The sequence below is a fragment of the Penicillium cosmopolitanum genome (assembly GCF_028827165.1).
Source record: "Penicillium cosmopolitanum strain IBT 29677 chromosome Unknown utg000006l:49.0-5199605.0:1.0-5204138.0, whole genome shotgun sequence".
NCBI lineage: Eukaryota > Fungi > Ascomycota > Eurotiomycetes > Eurotiales > Aspergillaceae > Penicillium > Penicillium cosmopolitanum.
The window spans coordinates 4,098,652-4,118,787 of NW_026622676.1; the positions used below are offsets into that span (position 1 = coordinate 4,098,652).

Below are 20,136 nucleotides of genomic sequence, written 5' to 3' on the forward strand. Positions count from 1 at the left end.
GCGGGGACTTGGGACAGTCAATCCCGTCGATATTTAATGACGACACAATGACAAGAGTAAAAAGGGGGAGAGAAGGGGATGTCAGTGAGTCAGTGAGAAAGCTTGAAAGCAGCAAAGGCCGAAGATTAGCAAGCTGTGAAGAGATCCCGGCCCGCCGAATCCCGGATAAGAGGCCAAATTGAGGTGAGCGGCGACATATCGTAATGCTGATGATGGCGAACTCTCAAGCCAATACGAGAAGTTTGGCTTGTTCGGCTGCCAGCGGGGGAAGAGGGCAAATAAGCGTCGGGTTCTTGGGATTCTCTGGGGTCTGGACCTGTCAGCCCGCATTAGGAAACCCTGGTTCACACTACCTGATTCGTCCAAGCCTGCAACAGATGGGGTATTATTTTCTCACTTGCATAGTAGATATTAAAGATAGATATAAATATAAACACAGAGCTCGATTAGACAAGGAGATAGATGCCATCAGATATCGCAATAGGATCTACCTTGACTGCTAAGCTTTGGTCTAGGAGGACTGACGAGATCAACCGTGGAATTATAAGCGATTGGCTCCGCTGAAAAAGCTTGACATGGCTTGTGCCTAACTTGAAAATGTAGCAAATAATATCCAGGTGAATTATGGCCGTTGTATAGGGCCGAATGACTGTGTATAACTACCTTTTGATGGCTGGCACTCTCCAACTTAAAGGTGCACTGGCCACCTTCAAGTTGGATCGTCATTTGCTGATCGTGATGTGTGGCCTCCATGTGCCCCAGGCTTCTCAAGCCATCGGGTATCTCGTATATGCTGCTCCAGGGCTCTTTGTATCGACGGAGAGAGATACATACTAGTGCTGATAGATCCGTCAAATACCCTCGAGGCTTCAATGTATTTTCCATTTCTCTTGTTTACTAGTAAGTATCATTGATAGTTATATTTACCCCAAAGAGAAAGGCACGGTTTTCTTGCTGTTTGAGAATACAAAACGGAAAAGAAATGCTTGAGAATGGAGTACTAGTAATCTGGATCCCACTTATGGCCATTTGATATCCCAAAGGTCTCCGGACCGAGATAGCCGGTGTTGGACCCAAGATTCCTCAAGATCCCGTCAATGCTTGTATCGATGTCTCCACTGTTCTTCTCCTGTCCTGAATGCACAGGTACCATTTGTATGCGGAGTTTCGGAAGTTTGTACGTATGGGATTTCCGAAATTTGTACTGCAGTGTTCCAGATTTTTCGGCGCTCGGGCGTTCCTGGGGTACGAGCACCGCATTTGGTATCGCCACTCAGCTCACGCTCAAGCTCACGCTCACATTCGCCCTCGGCGTAAAATTATTAATAGCCCCACCTGGGGCCATTGATTCATGACATCGAATGAATGACATCAATTCTGTTCTGCGCGCACATATTTTCCCACTAGTAAAATGGACCCACCGTCCCAGAAAATCATGGCTTTGGGAGGTTGCAGCCAGGAATGTTAATATGATCGCTTCACCCGTATAAGCATCCGACCGCCAGCGCGATACCCGCAAAACATAGTCATAGAGAAAGGTCAAATCACTTGAAGATCATCTTTATCAAGGGAATAAAATTTTCCCTTTTTTTTAGAAAAAATCCAAGCCCCTTTTCAGGCCTTACGAAGCTCGGCACTTAGGGTCGCAAGGTGAAGCCGTCGGGAGGTGGGTCTGCACGGTTAACTCGGCCTCTTTAGCTCCATTTCCATTTTCACTTTTATGGCCACCTCCAGGGCAGGTTCTGTTTATATTGGTAGATCGCCGCCACCTGAAGATTCTCACTTCCCCTCTTCATTCAGGTCCATCCGCTATCAGTGCTGTTGGACCAAACAAAGAAAATACGCCCGAATCACCACGGCCTCGGGGCCAGTAATCAAGCTCCAGGACAATTACCAGACTAGTCGGCCCACCATGAATAGAACCGACGGAGAGCTCCAACAGGCCGAGGCCGATGTTTCAAACTGGGGCGAAGAAAAGCACAGAAATTCGGCGGAGGCAGATCGACCCACGACATCAGGCACGACCGGCTCATCGTCTGGCTCAAGCAGTTCAGTCGAGTATGACCCAGATGTGCACAGGTTGCAATCGCGCAACACAGAAGTTGACCTGGAGCGCCGACGATCAACAACTTCACAAGCACTCAGCAGAATTGAAACCCAGCGACTTCAACATCAGCTTACGGTTGGTGAAAGCGTCAAATCGCGGGTTTCAAAAACACCTCTACCGGCTTTCGGCGCCGGCAAGCCCTATCCCCCCCCAGCTCCCGAATCGCGATGACTACGTGGTGGAATTCGATGGCCCTGATGATCCTTTGTATCCGCAGAATTGGCCGCTTTGGACAAAGTAAGTCATGCTACTCTGTCCGAAGGAAGACAAGATCTAACATTCCACCTAGGGTGTATATTGGTGCCATGCTCGCCTTTACAAGTATTTGCTCAACTTTCGATTCCGCCATCTTTAGCTCCTCATCTCAAAACGTCTCAAAGCATTTCGGCGTTGGCCTCGAAGTCTCCGTCCTGTCAAGCTCGCTGTACATTGTCGGATACGCGTCTGGGCCACTCATCTGGGCACCACTATCTGAGCTCAAAGGCCGCCGCCCAGGAATTGTGGTTGCCATGCTTGGGTTTGGAATTTTCAACACTGCTGTTGCAGTATCCAAAGATATACAGACTCTTATGATCTGTCGCTTCTTCTGTGGCATCTTTGGCAGTTCACCATTGGCCGTCGTTGCCGCCATTTTCTCTGACATTTTCAACAACCGCACTCGTGGTGTCGCAATTGCTTGTTTCTCCGGCACAGTCTTCCTGGGCCCTCTCATGCCCCCTTCATCGGTGGATTCATCAACATGTCTTACCTTGGTTGGCGCTGGACCGCCTACATTCCTGCCTTCATGGGCTACGCTGCATTCCTGATGAATCTTTTCTTTTTGAAGGAGTCCTACCCACCTGTCGTTCTTGTCGAAAAGGCCGCAGAGTTGCGTCGCCGCACGAAGAATTGGGGAATCCACGCTAAGCAAGAAGAAATCGAGGTTGATTTCAAAGAACTGGTCATCAACAACTTCTCTCGCCCGCTTAAACTGCTTTTCTACGAGCCCTTGATTCTGGCAGTGACGGTCTACCTCAGCTTCATTTACGGTCTTCTCTACTGCTTCTTGACAGCCTACACTCTTGTCTTCCAGCAGGTCTATGGTATGAATGCCGGTGTCGGTGGCCTGCCCTTATTCGGGATGGTTGTTGGTCTGTTCCTCGCTGCAGCATACATCATTTTGACTGCCCCATCTTACGTTAAGAAGCTGGAAAAGAATGGAAATGTTCCGGTCCCCGAATGGCGTCTTCCGCCGGTGATGGTAGCAGGTGGTATGTTCGCTGCGGGCCTTTTCTGGTTCGGCTGGACAGGATTCAACGGTACCATTCACTGGATTGTACCCACGCTGAGCGGTCTGTTCACCGGCTTTGGTCTGTTGATAATATTTATTCAACTGTTCAACTACCTGATTGATACCTATCTTATGTTGTGAGTTGACTCCAAATCTCCCCCCCTTCCCCGAATTCGGCCTCTAATCTAACCTTCAAACAGTGCTGCATCGGCCATCGCTGCTAATACATTCTGTCGTTCAATGGTTGCGGCAGCCTTCCCTCTTTTCTCCCGTCAAATGTTTGATGGTATGGGTATCCAATGGGCGTCCACCTTGCTTGGCTGCGTCGCCGCTGTTCTGGTCCCGATTCCAATTGGATTTTACTTCTTTGGCAAACGACTTAGAATGAAGAGCAAGTTCGCTCCTTTCTTTGAACCCGCCCAGGAAAACTGCGCTGTGGAACCCGAAGAAGAGATGGAAAGAAACTGAACTGCTCGACCTTCCTGAAAGGTGCTAAAAATGTACATAATAATACGCCCCCACTCCCATTGAGGAGATCAAAAGATTACTTGAATAATACAAACCAAAAATTTCACAAATGAGTATTGTCGAGGCACCGATATCACGAGACTACTATTGAGAACTCCAACCTCCGTGTAATCAAAGAAGAAAATTAAATGATGGGCTGCTTTGCGACTCGTTAGCGGAGTGACGCCCTAATCTCAATATAGCTAGCTTCTACAACTGGTCGTTGCCTGAACTGGAAGCCGCCTAGGCTAGTCCCAACCTTGGAATGGCCTCACAAGAATTTCAGCAGGTGGCCATATAAGCAGCAAACTCCCACCTCGATCAACTAATTATCCAGGGCTATTCCACTCTTCACATCGCCACAGCCTTGATCGAAAGCACCCGACTGGGTGTTGTAACCGACTCAAAAAAGAGTAACAAACATGGTGGGACTTCTAGACCTCCCCAGCGAGGTCATTCTGATCATCGTGGAGTATTTGCAATCACAATCTCATGATAAGGGTCTCCTGATACCCTTTTACTGGTTCGGTGATGCATATCGTGAGACTGTCTTCGAACATGACCAGCCGCCTAAAGTGAAGGACCTGCACTCCCTTCTCCTTACTTCCCTACAATTCAAATCTCTTCTTCAGCCAATATTTTACCGTGATATTTTTGTACGCAAATACGCACGATGGAACGAGAAACGACCATTTGATCAGCTTCAATGGAGCCTGGAGAATATCCCCAGTTTGCGGAACCTTATCGTTACAGCGATGATTCCTTGCATTGAGCCTAGCACCATGTATGATGTTAGTGATCTATTTTGGCTTCCTTACCTGAGAGACCTCACCATTTATGATTTCAAGGACTGGGAGAAACTTGAGTTTGAAAACAACGCACACGTTGGTACCTCTGTGGTGGAGCATCTGAGATTGATCAGCTGTGGTGCACACGAAGAGGCTCTGGCGGCCGTGCTCAGCTGGCCAAAGGCCTTAAAGACACTCTTTTATGACGCCGAACAGGGGGAGTGGGAAGGCCATTATGAAGGTCAACCTATCAAAGAGTGGACATGCGAGGCCTTTGTTCGGACGCTACAGTCACAAAAGGAATTCCTGGAAGAACTAGTCATGACAAGACCTCGACTGGAACATGAAGGGTTGTATGATGGGCCAGCCATTAAACTGAGGGACTTTGCAGCCTTGAAAGTTTTGCGCATTTATCATGTTTTTCTTTGTGGTTGGGACGGCTCAGATGGGATTTCGACACGTTTGCCTCCGAACCTCGAGATTTTGGAAGTATTCTATGATGACACAGATCTCGAGAAGTTCTTAGTAGAACACGATGAGCTACACTATGACCGTTTTCTTGAAATACTGGTCAGAGACAAGAAGATCCACTTTCCAAAATTGCACAAGGTGACCGTTTTTACCGATGAACACATATATGACCACGAGAACGATGAAAATCTGGAGGCTGGACTATGGGAGCTGCCAACATCGCTTGCGCATGATGCTGATGAAGCTGGCATAGATATGAAGGTGTGGCTTGGTTGTGAACATTATCATTTCCAGCCGTTGCCCGAGTTTGATGTGTTCCGTTCCTTGGAAATTAGTCAAAACAGTCGTGCTACCTCAACGGTCATGCTACGCCATAAATGAATAACCAGAGGGGTCAATTTCGATCAATCATTTATTAGAACATGCTCAAAAGAAGAAAAAACAAACAAACAAAGAGACGAATTGTAAAGTGTCGTAGAACGAGTTCAGACCTGGAAGATCTAAAGTCATATGCCACTGGTGACTTGCAGTGTTGTGGGCCAGACTACCTGATGATACCTATTCATATTATGCATGGTCAAGTATCCCATTGTCAGTACATCTCAACCACTAGTTACCACTGGGAGTCATGCTAGTGCAATTCCAAGGCTGTACGCACTTTAAGACACTAGTACTAACTTGGGAGAACGTGCCACTATCGTGTCGATGACGGGGAAATAGTAAACGCTTATAAGTTGATCTGGCTCATATTTTGGGTATTAAAAATGATTGATTGATTGATTGATTGATTGATTGATTGATTGATTGGTCGGATTCCAACTGAATGGTTCCTAGTTTAAAGTCCTGTTCTCATCCACCCATCCCCATTGATCGAGACCGGCCACGATCAAACCATCCTACTTCCACCTTCACGAACGTAATAAGGACCACAGTCGTATTGGCCTGCGATGTGTGGTTCCTGTATGGTGCACATGATTCTGTATCATTTGAGAGAGGCAAATGAGACAGGTCATGGCGGCTTGCTACTTGATAGTCCACGGCGGATTTGCCTTTGTGTGAACGTCAAGCTCGGAGGCCAGCAGCCAGTTGGCCTCAGTCCTCAATCGAAGGTCCCCATTCAAGACAGGGACATACATCGATACATCGGAGGAAAAGTTGTTTTGTATAGTACACATGGCGGATATTTGCCAGTTTGACCACAGGCAGTTTGCTCTGCCTGACTTCCGCGCGAGGCGGTCGATGGTGTCGACGTTCATTGCAATAATGAACAGGAAGGATGTGTATATCCATGTGTGCATAGCCTTTTGGGCGAAATCCCTATGGGATTGTTGAGATTCTGTTGCCCGACTCTTTTTAGACCATGTAAGATAGTCTGAGGCTGTCGGGAATCTTCCTCAAAATGTTGCTTCGTTGGGGTTGACTTATTCAGAATATGCGAGAAGTAGCAAATCCCAGGCGGCCTAGACCTAAGTTGGTGACTTCGGGACTGTGTGCATGGCAGTGATAGAGAAAAGTTCTCTTGCACAAGGACGACGATACTCTCAGCACGACGAGCTCCTTTGCTGTTTTAAGGCGAGGATTTGCATCCGTCCATGCGCACCAGATCTCATCTGGTCATGTTGAGTCCCATGGGGCAGCGGGTATAGCGCCGCAGCGCTGTGGGTGCCAATATCGACTTTGGGCGTGGTCCTTTATTCGACAGCTTTCGTTGGGTGGATGTTCGAGGGACGGCCTCAATGCAATAGAGATAGGAGTTGAACAGGGGGTGCGTCTCTCACGCTAGGAAGGCATTGAAATAGACTCAATGTTAAGAGCATGCAAGGATGGGAGGGAGGACCGGTTGCTCCCCACGGCATGACTCTCGGGTCCCCGGAAAGAGAAAAAAAAAAAAGCCAAGGTAAGCGATTGTGAGAGGTTTGTTTTTAACCAGGGACAAGAGGCGGTGTGAGTCCAGTGGTGGAATGTTGTAATTCTGCCGGTTATCGATAACCCGCGACAGAAAAAAAGAGAAAGAGGGGAGTGCGGAGTGCGGAACCACTGCCATTCTTCCTTGAGCTCTGGAAATTTCTTGTTTTTGTTCCTGTTACTGACCAGCTTCACGACTCCACGAAACCTGCGGTAGAATAACCCATCCGCTATGGCTTCCACCGAAGATGACCCTGTCATCGCCTCGTACGATGTCTTCCTGACCGACTCCGATGTCTCTCGCTACGTCTTCCAATACATTGACCGGCCCGGCAAACACCCTTACAATGAACGAATGGGCCAAAAGCCGACTGCGCTGCGCATGAAACCGAACACCGGCCTGGTGGAAGTTGATGTCCCAATCTTTACCCGCACGACATACGACGTGAGCAAAGGACTCAAATACGGCGATGCGATGAAAAAGAGTCGGGTCGCCCGGGATGGCGGCGCATTTGGAATGGCCGGCGGCTTCAGTACTGGTGGAGTGGCCAGTGCAGGTGGTCGAGTCAAGTCCGAAGCAAACGCAGATGTCGAGGTGCTAGATAACAGAAAGATGATCGACCCATCGGCACTTGTTCGAACACAGGCACTTGGTGGTCGTATCAAGCCTCAGGAAGAGGGTGATCCGGTTCACATGCTGGCTGCATTCAAAGGAAGTGAGTGGCATATCTGCAAAGGAGCTCTTGCAGCTATTGTGGGTTTGTAATAAGCAGATCACTGACATTACGATACAGAAAATTTGCATCTATCTCCGGTTTCTGCGGTTGTTCAATTGCACCCTCAACTACACCATTTAGATGCGATGGACGAGATGCCTAAGGGGCGGGGTGGCAAGGGCAAGAAGGATGACGAAGATCGCCCGACCGAGGCCGAAGCACGAGCAGTTGATGTGAAAATCAAAGGTGCAGAGGACGGAGGTGCCGTGCTTGTTGGCAATCTGGACCTCTTGAAGAGGATGCAAGACGAGAAATGGAAGAAGTTTGACTGGGTTGACGCTGAGGTAAGTCTGCTGCTCCGTTTTTACGACCGCGCGCCCGGCTTTAGTCTCTCTAACCCTCGCTTGGAACAGACTGAGGAATCTTGGTATACCTATGAGAATTACATGATGCACCAGAACCCAGAAGAGTTGCCGCAGCTTCAATCCTTTATCGACAGCGAGAAGTATTTGGATGGGATGAGTGCTCCGCGTATTGACCCCGCCCGACCTGAAATGACCGGATGGGCCATGAAGCAAAATCGGCAGAAGCAAAGAGGGGGACCCTCCGATAGCGAGGATGAAGTATGACTGTTATCATGAAGAGAAAGAACTTGAAGCTAGTAAAAACCCGTGAAGCTTCCTTTTGCTAAGTATTTTAGTATTGTATAGAATAATACTCGTTGTAATACCAGGATGCTGTGGTTTGAATACCTGTCTAAGGCTGCTCAGCAATAAGCCACCGTAAAAAATGCTGTTTTATTGTACATTGAATACATAGATCAGTCATATCGGCGATCTTCGAGTGGCAAAGAGATGAAGAGATGTAGAAGATTCCGACCAATCACGGCGCGATATCTCCCGATCTCCGCTCTTAGGGTCACGTGTGATTTCGCGTCGCTCGCCCCGGCCATCTCGGTTTTTTTTTCCGCGCCATCCCTTTTCATCAGAGACCCTTCCTTTCCTTATCGATCTTTTCTCTTTTTGCTCGGGTTGAGGGCTGCAGGTCGGTTGAAGGAATCTGGGTTTTCACCGTTCGCCTTATCTACCACCCTTTATTTCGTCCTTCCCCGGCTGCTGCTGCTGCATTGCGATTTCTGCATTTTCATTTCGATTTCTATACCCTATCACTTTTCTAATACTCTTTACCACTCTCACCTCTTTATCGCCCTATTCCGAAAGCCTTGATAATTGCATACCTGTTCGTCATGTTATCGCGAGTTGCTCGCCAGAAAAATGCGCTCTTCCATCTTAGGAGGGCCAACGCCCACCGAACATTGGCCGCGTCGTCAACGCTGCGTCTCCATTCAAGCTCGACTCGACCAAGTCCGGTCGCCATACCACAGAGCTCCCAGGCACCCGAGCGACGCCGGAGATCATCATTCCAGTCACAGCGCAATCTCGCCACAGCTACCGACTCGACTACCTTTGAACACAACTCCTATATGCCTATGAGCAAGGCCACCCTAAACCGCCTTTCCGCAGTTGATACTTCCTCCTTGGTTATCATCGACCAGATACCGCAAACTGAACCAAAGATTTTTCGGAAGATCCGGGTATGGGAGGTGATGAGGATGAAATGCTTGCGAACTTTGATATGTCACTCAAGGTCGGCCGGTTTGATCGGGCATCTGCTTTAATCACTCGACTCACTTCTTATCACCCCATGGGATCTCCTGAGAACATCGCACTTCATAATCGCTACATGAAGGAAATGGTTTCGTACATGATTACAACTCGACAGCATGATATGATCATGCCCTTGCAAAGATGGTTCGAAAGTGACATGCCTGCGGCAGGCGTGAAGCCGGATGCGACCACATATGCGATCATGATTCGCATGGCTTTGCGAATGTTCGATGGACCGAAACGGGATCGGTCGGTTCGTCGGTATTGGAATTTTGCCAAACAGGTAGACCTCCACGAGGATCTTCTCGCCGTTGAAATTCTCACAGATTTGGATCTTGGTGAACTGTCTAGGGTATGTTCATATTATTGGTTCATAATCTCATTTACTTGTCCTATACTAACTCGGCTATTGCTGTAGATTTGCTTTTCCGATTTGTCCGAACCTACGCTCGACCTTCCTGTTGCCGCAGAAAACGCCACCGAGAAGATTGATGATATTGCAGAAGTACTCGCCGCAGAACAAAAGGGCCAGGGATTAAGTTCTTTAAAGGAGTCCATGTCACTGTTTACGGATGGTACCCGTTTCACCGTCCCCGAAGATTTCAAAGGAACCGAGGAAGAGAAAATCGATTTGCAAAACAAAATGCGCCAACAACAACTCGAGGCCGATACCATCAAATCATCTTTGAATCGCTGGCGTGCAGAATTTGAAGCCAGAGTCCAAGCCGGCGTGGATGTGGCTTCTGCAAAGAAAAACATCAATTATGTGATCAGCCAATGGCATGGTGATCTTGTCTCGAAAATCCAGGAAGAATTGAGACTTGCCGCCGAAGAGGAAGGGAAACCAATTCGTACTGAGGAGCAAAAAAGGCGCATCGAATACTGCGTTTTCTTGCAATCAATGACCAGTGACCGGCTAGCCGCCTTGACTATCATTTCTGTCATGTCTACGTTCACCCGTGGAGGTATGGAGAAGGGTATCAAACTTTCTTCAATTGCTTCAACTATCGGCAAGGAAGCGCAGCATGAGTTGATTGCTCAAGCCGTTCTGAAGGAGCAAGCAAATGGGACCCCCCACCGCATGAAGTTGCTGAAGGAGATGCTTGCAGGCCGCAAGGGCAAGGATGGTCGATTGCGGTGGATGGCTGTCAGTGAAAAAATGCTGACAGAAAATGAGACTCTTTCTTGGACTCCTAGAGTTCAGGTTCGAATCGGCGCAGTTTTGATGGGTCTTCTTCTCGACATTGCTAAAGTTCCTGTTCGGACCACCGACCCGAACACCGACAAAGCGAAGAGGACAATGCAACCGGCATTCAACCACTCTTATCAAATTTCATACGGGAAACGCTCCGGTCTTATTCACCTGCATCCTTCCCTTGTCAAAATGGCAGTACAAGAGCCACCGGCCGATCTTCTAGGCCGTCATCTTCCCATGGTATGCAAGCCGAAACCATGGACCGGATCGAAAGAAGGAGCCTATATGGTTTACAAGAGCAACTTGATTCGTTCGACGCCGGGTGAAAATTTGCAACCAAAATATATCGAGGCAGCCTTGAAGGGGGCCGGTCTAAAAGATATCCGGAAAGGCCTCGATGTTCTCGGCAGCACAGGTTGGGTCATCAACCGTGATGTATTCAACGTCATGCTAGAAGCATGGAACTCCGGCAAGTCAGTGGCTACGCTGGCACCTCTCGAGCCCGATCTACCCGCTCCACCAAAACCTGATCCCGGGGCTGGCCCTGCTGCTGAGAAGGAATGGCAGCTGCGGATGCGCGAGATTGAGAATTTGCGGTCAGGATTTCACTCGGTGCGATGTTTCCAAAACTTTCAACTCGAGGTAGCTCGTTCTTTCCGCGACGAGACTTTCTTTCTCCCCCATAACATGGATTTCCGAGGCCGAGCATACCCATTACCTCCTTACCTCAATCAAATGGGAGCCGACAACTCGCGAGGTCTACTCATGTTCAGTGAAGCTAAGCCCCTAGGGGTTAGTGGTCTGCGCTGGTTGAAAATTCAAATCGCAAACTTGTCCGGCTTCGATAAAGCCAGCATGTCAGAACGTGAACAGTTTGCAATGGACAATATCGACCTTATCACTGACTCGGCCGACAACGGTCTGCATGGCAAACGTTGGTGGCTCAAAGCAGATGACCCGTGGCAGTGTCTCGCCGCTTGCATTGAACTCCGAAATGCCTTGCGCTGTCCGGACCCAACCGAGTATCTGTGTCGTCTGCCGGTCCACCAAGATGGATCATGTAACGGTCTTCAGCACTATGCGGCTCTTGGTGGTGATATTATTGGTGCAAAGCAGGTCAACCTCGAGCCCTCTGATCGGCCCTCTGATGTTTACACTGGTGTTTCCGAGTTCGTGAAGGAGGCAGTAGCCGCAGACGCTGCTCGGGGTGTCGAGATCGCTAAGGTTCTCGATGGAAGAATTTCCCGCAAGATTGTGAAGCAGACCGTCATGACCAATGTTTATGGTGTCACCTTTATGGGTGCTATGAGACAGGTTCGCAAGCAGCTTGTGGATCACTATCCGGAGCTTCCAAGTGAAACCAAGAAGACTGCTGCCCTGTACATTGCGCGGAAGATCTTCGAGGCCCTGGGTACGATGTTCAATGGAGCTCATGATATCCAGTACTGGCTGGGTGACTGCGCCAGTCGAATCACCCAATCGCTCACACCCGACGAAATAGAATCCTTGGCAAACCAGGCTTTGGTACCTAGTGATTCCGGGAAAACTGATTCCAAGAATCTTGACCCAAGCAAATCATTCCGCTCAACCGTCATCTGGACCACTCCATTGGGCCTCCCAGTGGTTCAACCCTACCGCACCCGAAAGGCGAGACGTGTATCGACTACCCTGCAGGATCTCAGCATTGTGGATCCAAGCTCAAACGATGTGGTATCAAAACGCAAGCAGCTTCAGGCATTCCCCCCCAACTTCATTCACTCTCTCGATGCCACACACATGATGCTCTCTGCCAATGCATGCCATGAAAATGGTCTCACTTTTGCCGCTGTCCACGATTCCTTCTGGACCCATGCCTGTGACATCGACAAAATGAACAGCATTCTACGTGATGCGTTCGTGAAGATGCATTCGGATGACATTATTGGGAGACTCGCGGCAGAGTTTCGTGTTCGTTTTGGCAAGAACTTGTTCTTAGGCAAGGTCAAGGTCACTGGCAAGATCGGAAAGAAGATCCGTGAACGCCGTCAAGGCCTAGCCAAAAACTCAAAAATCGTCGAGTTGCTCGATGAGCACCGACGACAGACTCTTCTGCGCTCCAGTGATCCAGCACAGCAAGCCGAAGGCCAAGAAATGGTCACATCGGCTAGTATTTTCGAGCAAATGGGCGGAACCCAAGAGGACCTTGTCATGTCTGGGTCTTTGGGAGAAACTAAAGTTGGCCATGTGCCAGAGAACCTGTCTGTCGCTGAACGGCGACCGGGTGCTAAGGCTGTCGACAACAGCGACCCAGCTATCCAGAGCTTGTTCGAAGACATCGAACTCATGGACTCGGAATCTGGATCCATGGCCGAGGCCGAAGATGGAGGTGCCCCGACCAAGAAGATTAGCAAGAAATATTCGGAAATTTGGTTGTGGTTGCCCATGTCATTCCGTGATGTCCCTACTAAGGGTTCCTGGGATGTTTCGCGGATCCGCCAAAGCGAGTATTTCTTCTCCTAAGTGGTATTCTTTGGAGTCTCATTTCAACGCATTTGGCTGGTGCCTTTCATTCAGATTGGTTTTTATTGGCGTTTCTCGGACTGTATCTATACATTTTGTTTTTCTTGATGGCTGCCAGGGTGCAGACTCATTGCATATATGTACATTACGCGCATTACGAGGGGATCTAACTGAACAGAGCGAACAAAAAGCAAATAAATATGCATATAATATTCTATTCACCTGTCTGGATGTTTTTTTTGATGGATTGTCAATAAGCAAACTCGGACCGAGTCCACCGAGTCCACAAGTTGGTTTTATCAGAGGTGAATTGCCCAGGTGACTGACCATACTTCCGTATCTTATTCTGGCTTTCAAGGTTATACTACCAGAAACTAGGAGTGTAAAAGAACTAATTGCTCATAGTCGAAGTTCTCTTGCCATTCATAGTGTCCTCCGCACTATTCTAAGCCTCCGGAAAATTCGCACTGGTTGCCGTCTAAGGACTAGCTTTCGGGCCTCCCGGGACAGGTGGGGTGGCTACGCATGATTCCCCAACCTCAAAAGCTTGGATTATCATTTGAATTCATTTCTCTGTTCATATAGTCCAGCACTCACCATGTCTTCGACACCAACTCTTCTTTTCGTCCATGGGGCCTGGCACAGCCCGGCCTGTTGGAGCAAGGTCACCTCGCAACTGCAGCACCAGGGGTATCGATGCCTCGCCCCGCAGCTTGAGTTCTGCGGCACGGAAGAGCCGGTGGAATCTCTGGCTGGAAGCATTAGTCAGGTCCAGGAGCTAATTGCGTCTGAGACTGCGCAGGGGAACAATGTTGTTCTTGTCAATCACTCGTTCGGAGGCTGCGTGGGCAGCAGCTCTGTGAAGGGATTCACCCGAAAGGACCCCTCCAAGTTGAGTCCTGGTTCCGGGAAAGTTGCGGGAATCATCCAGCTTTGCGCTTTCACGCCTCCTTCCAAGACTGCGCTATATGATATCATCAATCTCGATACGTCCTTTCATCATTCCGGCCCTGATGGATGGGAGTTGATCGACAATGGCGAACCAACCGACCTCTTCTACAATGACCTCTCCGCTGAAGATGCGCAGCTGTGGAAGGGTCAATTACTCAAGCATTCAACTGCTTCCCTGAAAGACCGGGAAAGTGTCTATGCTGGCTGGGCTGATGTCCCAGTATGGTACCTTTTGTGTACTTGGGATCAAGCTATCCCAATTCAAATACAAGAGATGATGGTCGCAGCAGCACGAGATGCAGGGGCGGACTTCACTACTAGGTCCTTCGATACTTCGCACAGCCCATACCTAAGCAAACCCAATGATACCACTGAGTTTATTCTCGAAGCTCTGGGAGATTTCAAGGCGAAATCATCTAGGTCTTGATCCAGCAATTTTTATTTTATCATTGTATTTTTTTAAATAAGAATATTACTAGTACTTCTTTCTTGAAACAAAGCGATATAAATTCCTATAATTACTAGAATAAAATCTGAACTGTTGAGTACTAGTAGTAACACATTTACCACTCCAGGATTCAATCAAGGACATATGGTGGACTTGATAGACTTGAAAGCTGCAAGTTACATCTGTCCTTATGAAAACACTATTGATATTATGTGCTGCGATGATTCTGGCCACAAAGTTTCGTTTCGATCAAAACTTGAGCCGGATCGTGTCAAGGTTGTTGGAGCATATATCCTTTTTTTGGAGCACATACTCCACAGCTGGTTACCTTCACAATTAACATCATAGTTCAAGTTGCCACTGGAATATCGATTATTTTCAACATCATTATTCTCTGGGTCTATAAATGGATTGGTTTATAATAGTTAGGAATACAGGACGAGGTCTTGACCTAGGCATGAATGAGTCGACCCACAGGCAGCAAAATAAGTGCTTTTAGTGTATGTTATAAAGCCGATCCTAGGCCCCATCTGCCTACCGCGTTAAGAGCCGAGGCATTATATCTCAATTACTATAGAAGCCTAACGTCCGAGTATCTTGTAATAGAAACAATAGCATTGCAAACGACAACAAACATCATTCATAGATGGGTTGGGGAACCTAGCGGGCGATCCCGTAAAAACCTCACCTCAAGTCTCTTCCCTTCTTTCACCCGAAAAGCCTCTGAGCTCTACACACACTTTGATCCAAAAAAACTTCCGAGATATCTGACACTTCAGCCCGACTAATATTCTGGGTTGTCTACCCTTTTATTTCTTCCTCCGTGCTTCTTTACGATCTCTCTGGATCTCGGAGATTGCAAACTATTGCACGCAATCAAGAAGAACAAAACCTGTTTGGCTCGACGGTAAGTACTATACTCACGTCCCTACCTGATATTTTAGAGCTATGAGCTAACTACTATATGGAGACTTCAAGCCTTTACGATGAAGCATCAACCTGATTGTGATTGTGGCCCGTGTGGGGGTCGTCCCTTGGTGAAGATTCCGTCTGATAATCGAATTGGTCTTCGAACAAGATCTCGACCGACCACGGCCGAGCAATACAAAGAACACGAGGAGAGACTGTGGAATGAAATCAAGGAATTTCACTCTCTACCAAGCTTAGAGGGTGAAGATACTAAAGCGAATACTGAGCCAACGACCCGTGGTCAGGTACGGGACCTCCTTGTGGGAACCATGCGCCACTATGAGAAGAGAGGGCAGTGGTTCTCTCAGAATGAAGTCAGAATTGCATTCCGGGCATGGGAAATTGTCAAAGAGCAGGGGAAATTTCTTCCGACTTCTCTGTCCGAATTTCTGTACGCTGCCCTTTCCCCCCATATATCCGGTAGTCAGAGCCGTTTTTCCAAAAAGAATCTAGCGAGGACTTTCAATTCGAAGAAAGAGAAATCCTCGGCGCTTCTTCAAGATATCGTCGAGAGACAGGGGTATGTGAATTGGTGCGCACTGGCCATGCAAAATCCCAACACCATGGTTTTTCTGCGAACCTCGATCGAGGCCCCTCTCAAGGACCCGGAAGAACCTACAAGACACCTGATAAGTGATGGGAGCACGGGCTCGGAATGGGATATTCCATACAAGGCTATCGAAAAGGAGGTCCCAAAGAGTGGAGAAATGAAATCCAGCAGTGCAGGACAGAATGATCCCCCATCTATTCTATCTTCTACTAAGCACCTTTCAGACCCTGAAAAGAGACAGCTGATGCTTACTCTCCAGAAAAATGAAAGATGGAAAGTTAGAGACATGTTTTACTCAGGCGGACATGTTGCTGGCCAAGTACTACCAACTCATTGGCCAGTCGCTTTAGCGACGAATGATGAGGGATATCGCTATCTCTCAGATCGCCGTTTGAACGAGCTTATTCCCGACTGGAAACAGTTGATAACTGGTAAAAAACGTTTCAAAAACGGTGGACGAGAGTGGCAAGAAGGTTGGAAAAGTTGGAGACAGAGTCAGGAGAAGAAAGTTCAAATGCTACACAATTCATGGCCTGGTCCATACGATCTGAAAAAAGTCCAGAAGGAGGGCATGGGCAGAGAAAGGAAGCATTCCGACGTTCTTGCACATCCAAATACCAGAGCTACCGATGAGAACATCTTAGCTTCAGCGAATGCTAAGAAGCAAGATCAAAATTTTTCGGCCGAAAGTGATCAGCGAACTGTTGCTACCTCGGTGTCAGCCCCAGCAATGTTAAATGAGCTTGTTGTGAGCTTGCGGGTATTAATGGAGAAACAGGAGAAACAGGCGAAACAGGTCACTGAAATCAGGATGAAACTGGATGAGCTGCTGAGCGAAGTGAGGATGATGAAGTCTTGACTTATGGGATTCTTTCACAATAAACGCGAGGTCTAATACATTCCAGTCGTTGAGTGTTCATGAGGCCGTGGGATGATAATACAGGCAGGTGTTTAGTTATGCATGAGGAAATTAAGATTAATCAAAGTCAATAGTTTTCAACCATAGGTAGAGTTCAAATTTGAAATCTGTCAAGCTAAAATCCCGGGTCCCTAGAGTGATTATAAAAAGTTGTCTATATCCTACTAACTATAGACACCTAATTACAACCAATGGAATTTCCACGTCGATAGTGCCCGTGTTACAACGCGTGGTCTATCTGGTATTGCCATTGGCTATGATTTACTTAAAACTTACCTTAATTGTTGAACTGCCTAAAATAAAAAGCTTTGGAAACCATGGCATCGTCTTCGCAAGCCAGCGGGCCCGCCCCGCCTTGCTTCCCCGCATTCAGGTTGCACTGCGCTGCGGCCTCCCTTTCTTAATCACCCTGGCAGAGACTGGTTGGTAATCAACCTTGTTTATTGGTCTCTATTTACGGCATCTCTCCCTAATTTCATGAGATAGACAAGGGCGTTATATCAATTTCAGACTTCTTTTCTGCTTCTACTGTACCTCAAAGAGAAGAAGATGCCCATACAAAACTCCGTGGAAAAGGTGCTCGACACCATTTCTCGCCGTTATCGCGGCCCAGGAGGGGCTATTGCTGTTATCAAAGATGGAAGTCTCCTCGGTCAGCGAGTTTGGGGATATGCTGATCTTGACCAGCGGGTTCCCCTGACGCCAGAGATTCAGATGCCTATTTGCTCAATCACAAAACAATTTGTCTGTGCCCTGCTTCTTGATCTCGAGCGCAATCCTCCGCCAGAAGTGGCCGCCAAGGGTGATATGCAAAGTCAATTCACGGACAAGCTTCATGAGTTGCTCCGCCCTGAATTAACCCAAGGCACCGGCCTGACGCTTCAACATCTTTGCGACATGCAATCTGGTATACGCGACTACTGGGCCATGACTACACTCTGGGGTGCACACCCCGAAGGCAAATTCTCGGTTGAAAACGATGGCCCTGCTGCGATTGAGCGGACACAATCCTTTCATTTCCAACCTGGCAATGAATTCTCATACTGCAATGTCAACTTCTATATCACGGCCCGCGTGATTGAACAGGTTACGGGACAACCTCTTGGAAAGCTGCTCGCTGAACGAGTGTTGTCTCCTGCTGGAATGGCGACCGCGTTGCTCTGCCCCGATACCGCCCAGCACCCAGGGCCGTGTGTTGGATACGAAGGAACCGAAAAAACCGGATATCAAGCAGCAGTAAATAAGATGGAATGGTCCGGAGATGCAGGCTTGGTAGCTTCTCTCACGGACATGGTCGCGTATGAGAAATATCTGGATCGCATTCACTCGGACCCACGAAGTTGGTATCGAATTGCAACCGAGCCGCAGACATTCAGCGATGGCGCTTCGGCTAAATACCACTACGGACTTGGTCATGTTAATGTCGAAGGTATAGATACCGTGGGCCATGGGGGTGCTTTGCGCGGATATCGACTTCACCGACGTCATGTGCCAAGTGAGCACTTGTCTGTTGTGGTCCTGTTCAACCATGAGGCAGATGCATCTGAGGCTGTCAATGATGTTATCAGGGGGATGCTGGATCTTGAAAAGCCCAGTAGAATGGATATTACTGCCAATCCTAACTGGATCGGCATATTCCTTGATCGTGATTCAGAAATGGCAATCGCTGTGAGCAAAGGGTCACAAGCGGGGGAGATTTGCATCAGTTACGCATTTTCCCCTAGCACTGAGGTTGTGAGATTGTTAAATTCCAATGAAGCTCAGTCCAACTCAATGACTGCACGCATCGAAGGGGACACTCTGTATGTCAATCGCATAGGGGATAACCGCAAGCTCGAAGCTCGACGGATCGTGCCTCGCGAAAGTGCATTTGAGGATACATCTCTTCAAGGAGACTACCACTGCGCTGAAGCCGACTCGACCTTTCATTGCGTCGGCGGGGCAGGGCTTTTGTATGGCTCTTTTGATGGGTACTTGGGTTGTGGGCCAGCAAGTCTGATGAAATATCTCGGTGATGATGTCTGGGCGTTAACCTGCCAACGTGGCCTGGATGCACCTGCACCCGGTGATTGGACTTTGGCTTTTCATCGTAATGAAAGTGGCGCTGTAGTAAATTTCAAAATTGGATGTTGGCTAGCTAGAGGTCTCGTATTTGTCAGGACTTAGTTAGCAGCAAGCTGTGGCAAATTATACCACCTCTCCAAGTCAACGCAGGGCCTGAACTCTGGTTTTGTTTCAAATAGACGCACGTGTATAACTAAGGTAATAGCAACTAAGATACTTTCGATCTTGCAGATAGCAAATCTTTTAATTTTCACAATGACGGTATCTTTTCGGGCCGAATTGCTTACTCGCGTCAACTGGAATAGCTGAGGTTTGAGGTAGCCTTGCTGCTAGTTTTCTAGGTCGCCCGTGAGACGTGGAATATAATGATCTACATAGTCTCGTGAACCCACCAAAAATTTTATATGCCTAGAGTTGCTAGCCACCTCGTCAGCGGATTCGATGGTGGTCGCAGACTTGGGTATATTCCGGGGTACACCCGGAACCCCACAAACACCATAGCCGGATTTAGGCAAAATAGCATAAAAGCCCGGGAGAGGGTTAGACTGATATCGGGAGAACCCCCCTTAGAACAACCTTGGAAGCGATTCGATTTTTTTTGTTGATCATAAAAGCAGGATCACCTCTTAGACAGGGCTCGCGTGGCGAAGGTTCAATTCGATCAGTATCTGCTTTGGTTGAGAGCAGACACATCCACATTCAAGTTGGAAGTTTCTAAGATGACTACCGTAGTGTCTGACCACTGGCATCTAACTACTAGTATCCCATGCTAGTAACCTTGGACCCCGGTAGGTTCAAGATTTGAAGTGCCGGCGACTCACCTGCATGGCAGTGGATATAACCTTGGAAATAAGTGACAGAAATCCCTGCAGATGAATGCTACTAGTACCAGTACCAACTAGTTAATAATCATAGTGAACGTACTTGACTTTGCCTACTAGTGTTTTCTAATGAGTCGGGATTTTAAGCCAACTTGTTATCATTTGAATACTCGCTGTATAGGATCTCTCTAGAAAGCGAGAGTGAGAGGTGTAGCAAGGGTAGTATACAAGGAGTATGTGGCCAATGTAGATCAAGATGTCACTCTACCGAGTCCGGTAAAATACCCGG

The 20,136-nt window shown here is 48.1% G+C and overlaps 7 protein-coding genes across 7 annotated transcripts; all 7 read left to right on the forward strand.

Annotated features, from left to right (window-relative positions):
- Window positions 1–1,912: 1,912 nt before the first annotated feature.
- Window positions 1,913–3,845, forward strand: N7509_006060 (MFS transporter; the record flags this gene model as incomplete). The annotated part of the gene is made up of 5 exons (XM_056630697.1): window positions 1,913–2,182; window positions 2,262–2,344; window positions 2,397–2,859; window positions 2,934–3,514; window positions 3,578–3,845. 5 exons carry the CDS (start codon window positions 1,913–1,915, stop codon window positions 3,843–3,845), a joined length of 1,665 nt encoding a protein of 554 aa, XP_056489999.1.
- Window positions 3,846–4,306: 461 nt separating this feature from the next.
- On the forward strand, window positions 4,307–5,524 carry N7509_006061 (uncharacterized protein; the record flags this gene model as incomplete). The annotated part of the gene is made up of 1 exon (XM_056630698.1): window positions 4,307–5,524. The coding sequence occupies one exon, from the start codon at window positions 4,307–4,309 to the stop codon at window positions 5,522–5,524; it is 1,218 nt and encodes a 405-aa protein (XP_056490000.1).
- A 1,756-nt stretch (window positions 5,525–7,280) lies between these two features.
- On the forward strand, window positions 7,281–8,393 carry N7509_006062 (uncharacterized protein; the record flags this gene model as incomplete). Its single annotated transcript, XM_056630699.1, has 2 exons — window positions 7,281–7,806; window positions 7,906–8,393. 2 exons carry the CDS (start codon window positions 7,281–7,283, stop codon window positions 8,391–8,393), a joined length of 1,014 nt encoding a protein of 337 aa, XP_056490001.1.
- Window positions 8,394–9,010: 617 nt separating this feature from the next.
- N7509_006063 (DNA-directed RNA polymerase) lies at window positions 9,011–13,125 on the forward strand (the record flags this gene model as incomplete). The annotated part of the gene is made up of 3 exons (XM_056630700.1): window positions 9,011–9,358; window positions 9,412–9,783; window positions 9,850–13,125. 3 exons carry the CDS (start codon window positions 9,011–9,013, stop codon window positions 13,123–13,125), a joined length of 3,996 nt encoding a protein of 1,331 aa, XP_056490002.1.
- Window positions 13,126–13,723: 598 nt separating this feature from the next.
- N7509_006064 (alpha/beta hydrolase) lies at window positions 13,724–14,503 on the forward strand (the record flags this gene model as incomplete). Its single annotated transcript, XM_056630701.1, has 1 exon — window positions 13,724–14,503. One exon carries the CDS (start codon window positions 13,724–13,726, stop codon window positions 14,501–14,503), a length of 780 nt encoding a protein of 259 aa, XP_056490003.1.
- Window positions 14,504–15,510: 1,007 nt separating this feature from the next.
- Window positions 15,511–16,902, forward strand: N7509_006065 (uncharacterized protein; the record flags this gene model as incomplete). The annotated part of the gene is made up of 1 exon (XM_056630702.1): window positions 15,511–16,902. The coding sequence occupies one exon, from the start codon at window positions 15,511–15,513 to the stop codon at window positions 16,900–16,902; it is 1,392 nt and encodes a 463-aa protein (XP_056490004.1).
- Window positions 16,903–17,511: 609 nt separating this feature from the next.
- N7509_006066 (beta-lactamase/transpeptidase-like protein) lies at window positions 17,512–19,128 on the forward strand (the record flags this gene model as incomplete). The annotated part of the gene is made up of 1 exon (XM_056630703.1): window positions 17,512–19,128. The coding sequence occupies one exon, from the start codon at window positions 17,512–17,514 to the stop codon at window positions 19,126–19,128; it is 1,617 nt and encodes a 538-aa protein (XP_056490005.1).
- Window positions 19,129–20,136: the final 1,008 nt, after the last annotated feature.